A 6,573-nucleotide genomic window follows, 5' to 3' on the forward strand; every position below is an offset into this window, starting at 1 on the left:
GAGGGAGTTTTGCTCTTGTTGCCCAAGCTGGAGTGCCATGGTGTAGTCTCAGCTCACCAAAACCTCCAGCTCCTGGGTTCCAGTGATTCTCCTGCCTCAGCCTCCCAAGCAGCTGGGATTATAGGCATCTGCCACCACGCCTGGCTAATTTTGTGGTTTTAGTAGAGACGGGGTGTCTCCATATTGGTCAGGCTGGTCTCGAACTCCCGACCTCAGGTGATCTGCCTGCCTCGGCCTCCCAAAGTGCTGGGATTATAGGCGTCGGCCACTGCCCCCGGCTGAGACATTCTTTATACCTGATCTCTCTGTGGATGCCCTGAAGATGTGACAGAGCCCCTGCCCCCCGAGAAACCAGCTAGAGCCATGGAATGGGCAGTGGGTGGCTGGACACTGACGTGGAATCAGGGACAAGAATTTGTGGAGTGGGCCACAGACCGTGCGGAGGGGACACAGCGGGAGAGAGGCTGCCCGGAGGCAGGGAGAGACCCCCAGGAGGAAGCTTCTGCATAGGAGGCAACTCAGAGTGAAGGACAGAGCAGGATGCATGGGAGACAGGAAGGGCTGAGACTCCCGTCCCGGCTTCCCCAGGCTCTCTCGGCCATGCCGCCGCCCTCCTCGCGGGCATCCTTGTGCCCCTGCTGCTGCTCTTCCTCGGCCTCGCCTGCTGTGCCTGCTGCTGCTGCTGGACCGCCCGCTCAGACCTCAAGGACAGGTGAGCACCAGCCCGTCCCTTCCACACTCAGCTCAGGCCGTGCGGTGAGGGATCAGGGGGCCTCTGGTTTCCTTGTGGGGGTGAGGAGGGCTGGTCTTGTCACCCGTGTAGGTCAGAGGTGATGGAGGCAGTTGGCAGTGGCCTGGAGACACTGCAGACACCAGGTCAGCTGCCTGCCCTCCTTGATGGGGAAGTTTCTGAGTTGCGTGGGCAGGGGGCACTGGGCACCAGGCTGGTGAACCTGAGCCTGCAGCGGAGGCAGAGAGCTGACCCTGGTGGGGACAGAGGCGGAGGGCTGGGACCACGGAAGCAGCAGCCCAGCTCCAGCCCAGGAGGGGAAAGCCACCAGGCCTCAGATATCCTGAAAAGGAGTGTGACCAGCCGGGCGCGGTGGCTCACGCCTGTAATCCCAGCACTTTGGGAGGCTGAGGTGGGTGGATCACCTGAGGTCAGGAGTTCAAGACCAGCCTGGCCATCATGGTGAAACCCCGTCTTTGAAAAATAAAAAAAAAAGAGAAAAGAAAAGGAGCGTGACCTGGACGTCTGTGCGGTAGGCACTGCTTCAGTGGAGAATGCAGCGTCCTGAGAGACAGACAGGGAGGAAGGACGGGGCTGGTGGAGCCCGCCGCAAGGTAGACACAGAGCTTTGATGCTTTACAAAAGCTCTTCACACTCGGGGCTCCTTTGAGACTCATAGCAGCATGGAGTTGCGGAGCAGTGAGTGTGGGGCCGGACCATCCTCCTCAATTTCCAGAGGCCATGGGGCCCAAGGTGACCTGGCGAGTCACTGGCGAACAGGAAGCCCCTCCCCAGCTTCCTGGACTCTGTGTCTGGGCCGCTCTTACTCACTCCTGCCCTAGTCCTCCAGCATGTCCTCCCTGGACTTGTGGGGCATTCACAGATGAGCAGACGCAGTTGCCCTGGCCCAGGGAAGAGAGCCCAGGGTGGCAAGAAGCCCCCTGCAGGGACACGAGGACAGGGACAGAGGCTGTTCGGGGAAGAGTGAAGGGCGGAGCGGTCTCCACATGTAGGGGTAGAGCAGAGTGGGAACAGGGAAGGCTTCCTGGAGGGGGTGTCATTTGAAATAAGTGGGCCATGCCTGTCATCCCAGCACTTTGGGAGGCCGAGGCAGGCGGATCACTTGAGGTCAGGAGCTCGAGACCAGCCTGGCCAACATGGTGAAACCCCGCTTCTACTAAAAATACAAAATTGGCCAGGCATGGTGGCTCACGCCTGTAATTCCAGCTCTTTGGGAGGCTAAGGTGGGCGGATCACAAGGTCAGGAGATCAAGACCATCCTGGCCAACCTGGTGAAACCCCATCTGTACTAAAATACAAAAAAATAAGCTGGGTCTGGTGGTGCACACCTGTAGTCCCAGCTACTCGGGAGGCTGAGACAGGAATCACTTGAACCTGGGAGGTGGAGGTTGCAGTGAGCCGAGATTGCACCACTGCACTCTACCCTGGCGACAGAGAGAGACTCTGTCTCAAAACAAACAAATAAACAAACCTACAATTAGCCAGGTATGGTGGCAGGTGCTGTGGTGGGCGCCTGTAGTCCCAGCTACTTGGGAGGCTGAGGCAGGAGAATTGCTTTAATCCGAGAGGCGGAGGTTGCAGTGAGCCAAGATCGCGCCACTGCACTCCAGCCTGGGCGACAGGAGTGAAACTCCATCTCAAAAAAAAGAGAGAGAGAGAGACAGGTGAGCTGGGCTCAGCTAGGATGATGAAACAAACAGCCACTGAATGCGGGGCGGCCTCCTGGTCCCATGCGAAGCTCTGATAGACAGGACTGTTGTCCCCATTTTACAGATGCGGAAACTGAGGCCCAGGGAGGTGAAGCCTCAGCCAGAGTTGTTACTCCAGGCTGTGTGGCCCCTAGTGCGACACTTTGTTGTTCTGTGGCAGGCCTGAGTCTTGGGCTCGGTTGTTTGGATTTTATTCTGCCTGTCACACCCTGCCGAGGTGACCCGGGTCACCTTGGGTCTTATGTACTGACCACTGTCCCTGCCCTCCCCTCCCTCAGGCCGGCGAGAGATGGAACCACGGTGTCCAGGATGAAGCTGCAGGTCTGGGGGACGCTGACCAGCCTGCGCTCCTCACTGCCGTGCGGCTCCCTCGGTGCCCACAAGCTCCCCTGGGTGACAGGTCAGTTGGCTGCGGGCTGGGGTGGGACAGGGCTCCCTGCCAGGCCCTGCGGGCACCTGACCCGGCCTCTCCACAGTCTCGCACCACGACCCGGACCTCCCCTTCAACCACAGCTTCATCGAGCCGCCCTCCGCCGGCTGGGCCTCTGACGACTCCTTCTCATCCGACTCTGAGCCTGCAGAGGCCGATGAGGCTCCTGCCTACTGTGTGCCACCCCAGGAAGGTAGCCCCCAACAGCCCACTTACCCTGCGTGCCCCTCCACCGCCGCCTCCTCTTTAGTCCTCCAGCAGACGGTTATTTATGTGTTTGTTTTGAGATGGAGTTTCGCTCTTGCTGCCCAGGCTGGAGTGCTATGGCGTGATGTCAGGCTCATGTTTTATTTTTAGTAGAGACGGGGTTTCACCATGTTGGTCAGGCTGGTCTTGAACTCCTGACCTCAGGTGATCTGCCCGCCTCGGCCTCGCAAAGTGCTGGGATGACAGGCGTGAGCCACGGTGCCCGGCCTGCAAATGGTTAGAAGGGCCCGTTCTGTGCCAGTCCCTGTTCTTGGCTCCGGGGACGCAAGAGAGAACAAGATAGATTCCTGACCCCGCCCTGCTTCGAGTCAGACGGGCAGGTGTCGGACACAGATAGGACAGAGTGACATGTATTTCAATGGGGGACATACAAGTGGGGGCTCCTTCGCTAGCCACGTTGGGGTGACTGGGGGTCAGGGAAGATGTTTCTGGTCTCCCAGTTGTGTCTAGCAGACTCAGTAGCCAAGGGAAAGTCAGGGAGAGGAGGGAACGGCATTTCGGGAGGATGGAACAGCATACACAAAGGCTAAGAGGTGAGAGGGAGGTGGCTCTGTGACACTGAAATAATTTTAGCTGGGTGAGAGCGTGACGGTATGTCAAAGTAGGAAGAGGCGGTGAGAAAAAAGTACAGAAACCAGGTGTGGTGGCATGGTGACTCACACCTGTGATCCCAGCACTTTGGGAGGCTGAGGTGGGAGGATCGCTGGAGACCAGGGGTTTAATACCAGCCTGGCCAACATAGTGAGACCCCATCTCTACAAAACAAAAAAAAAAAAAGAGTGTAGAAGAAAGTGTCTATCTGAATTGCTCCTTCTCTCTCTCTCTCTGCCCTCACCCTCTCCTTGCCCTATTTTGGGGCCTCTGGGAGATGCTGAGCTGCAGGTAGGAGGATCTGGGGTGGCCAGCTCGGCTCCAGCCAAGCTGTTCTGTCTCCTCTGCCAGGGATGGTCCCTGAGGCCCAGGCACAGTCGTTGGAGGCGAGCCTGGCTGGAGGTGTCTTCCCTCCCCCAGAGGACGCCTCCACGCCATTCGCCATCCCGCGCACCTCCAGCCTAGCTCGGGCCAAGCGGCCGTCCGTCTCCTTCGCCGAAGGTACCAAGTTTGCGCCTCAGACTCGCCGAAGCTCAGGGGAGCTCTCCAGCCCGCTCCGAAAGCCCAAGAGGCTCTCCCGGGGGGCACAGGCAGGTCCCGAGGGCCAGGAAGCCGAGGAGTCCACAGGCCCAGAGGAAGCAGAAGCGGGCGAGTCCCTTCCCACGGCTGCCAGCCCTGGGGATTCAGCCACCAGCCACCGGCGGCCTCCACTGGGTGGCCTGACAGTGGCTGAGCATGTGGAAGCCATCGAGGGCAGCGTCCAGGAGGCCTCAGGTCCTGTGACCACAATCTACGTGCTGGCAGGGACGCCCCAGGGATCCGAAGGCCCCGTCCGGTCTGTCTTGCGCCATTTTGGTGGCTTTCAGAAAGGCCAGACAGAACCCAAGGTCAAGAGGGCCATCCCTAAGCCTCCACGCCAGGCCCTGAATCGGAAAAAGGGCAGCCCCGGTGTGGCCTCTGTCAGCCAGAGCCCCAGCTCACCCCCAAATGCCAGGCTCCCGGGGGCCACAGGCTCCCAGGCTCCAGCAGCCAAGCCAGAGGAAGTGGCCCAGGGGCTGGGGGCTGGCACGGAGAGTTCAGGGGGCACCCAGGAGCCAGTCTCTGGGGGAGGCTCCCCAGAACAGGATCCCCAGAAGCAGGCTGAAGAGGAGAGGCAGGAGGAACCTGAGTACGAGAATGTCATGCCCATCCCCAGGCTACCAGAGCCCTGATAACCTTCAATCTGGGGAGTGGGAAGACTGGAGGTGACAAGAGGGGGCACCAGAACTGCCCATGGACTAGACTGTGCTGTGTGCTGGAAACGGTCCCAGGGCCAGGACAGACATCCCAGAGCCTCTGTCCTTCCACAGGGAAAAGGCAGGGTTCGAGGCCAGCTGGCTCAGGGCCCTGGCGGTGCTCCCGGAGGGGGCTGGGGAGACCGGGGGCCGAGACCCTGAGGGAGGGTCAGGGAGGGATGGCTGCAGGGACTTCTCCTCTGCCGTCCTGCACCCGGCCAGCCGCAGAAGGGCTATTCTTTCTTTCATGTGCAAAACATTTTTCTGAACTGGGAAACAACCTAAATGTTTGCTGATAAAAGATTGGCTAAACAAATATTTCTTATGATAAATGACTATACAACCACTAAAAATCACGTCGTGCAAGAATACTTAAGCTGGGAGGTATGGGAGAACGTCCACACTATGCGGTTAAGTGTATGAAAAGTAAGTTCCGAGTTATTGGCTGCAGTACGCTTCCACTGTTTTCTTTCTTTCTTTCCTTCCTTCCTTTCTTTCTTTCTTCTTTCTTTCTCCTTCTTCTTTCTTTCTTTCTTTTCTTTCTTTCTTCTTTCTCTTTTCTTTTCTTTCTTTTCTTTTCTTTTCTTTTCTTTTCTTTTCTTTTCTTTTCTTTTCTTTTCTTTTCTTTTCTTTTCTTTTCTTTTCTTTTTTTCTTTTTTTTTGAGACAGAGTCTTGCCCTGTTGTCCAGGCTGAAGTGCAGTGATATGATTTCAGCTCACTGACACCTCTGCCTCCCGAGTTCAAGTGATAGCTGGGACTACAGGCCTGTGCCACCATGCCCAGCTAATTTTTTTGTATTTTTAGTAGAGAGCGTGTTTCACCGTGTTAGCCAGGATGGTCTTGATCTCCTGACCTCATGATCCGCCCGCCTTGGCCTCCCAAAGTGCTCGGATTACAGGCATGAGACACTGAGCCCGGCCACTTTTTTTTTTCTTTTTTGAAACGGAGTCTTGCCCTGTCGCCCAGGCTAGAGTGCAGTGGTGGGATCTCTGCCCACTGCAACCTCCATCTCCCAGGTTCAAGCAATTCTTGTGCCTCAGCCTCCTGGGTAGCTGGGATTACAGGTGCCCACCACCACTCCTGGCTAATGTTTGTATTTTAGTGGAGACGGAGTTTCACCATATTGGTCAGCCTGGTCTCAAACTCCTGACCTTAGGTGATCCACCCGCCTTGGCCTCCCAAAGTGCTGAGATTACAGGTGAGTCACTGCGCCCAGCCGCTTTATGAACTTTTTAAAAAGGATGTATGTGCATAAAACAGATTCAGGGGAAAGGCACTAAATGGTATTTTCCTCCAGAAGATGAGATCGTAGGTGATATTTATTTTCCTCTGAAACTTTTGTATAGTTTGCAAATTTTCTACAGTGAAAATTCCTTTTTTACTTTTGTGACTAGATTGAATTTCATAAAGTATATTAAAAAGCGGTGATCTGGCTGGGCGCGGTGGCTCAAGCCTGTAATCCCAGCACTTTGGGAGGCCGAGGCGGGTGGATCACGAGGTCAAGAGATTGAGACCATCCTGGTCAACATGGTGAAACCCCGTCTCTACTA

At 56.5% G+C, this 6,573-nt stretch overlaps 1 protein-coding gene across 2 annotated transcripts in view; it reads left to right on the forward strand.

Annotated features, from left to right (window-relative positions):
- The window catches only part of SCARF1 (scavenger receptor class F member 1), a 14,225-nt gene extending 8,832 nt beyond the window's left edge, over positions 1–5,393 (forward strand). Inside the window, exons 8-11 of one of the 2 annotated variants that reach the window (XM_017541660.2) lie at positions 589–712; positions 2,739–2,860; positions 2,937–3,083; positions 4,100–5,393. In XM_017541660.2, the coding sequence (XP_017397149.1) occupies positions 589–712; positions 2,739–2,860; positions 2,937–3,083; positions 4,100–4,959 (1,253 nt within the window). In that variant the 3' untranslated portion in view covers positions 4,960–5,393. The remainder of the gene's footprint in view (positions 1–588; positions 713–2,738; positions 2,861–2,936; positions 3,084–4,099) is intronic. The other variant, XM_017541661.2, reaches the window with a different exon arrangement.
- Positions 5,394–6,573: the final 1,180 nt, after the last annotated feature.

This window comes from Cebus imitator, unplaced genomic scaffold (assembly GCF_001604975.1).
Source record: "Cebus imitator isolate Cc_AM_T3 unplaced genomic scaffold, Cebus_imitator-1.0 Scaffold136, whole genome shotgun sequence".
In the NCBI taxonomy this organism is placed as follows: domain Eukaryota; kingdom Metazoa; phylum Chordata; class Mammalia; order Primates; family Cebidae; genus Cebus; species Cebus imitator.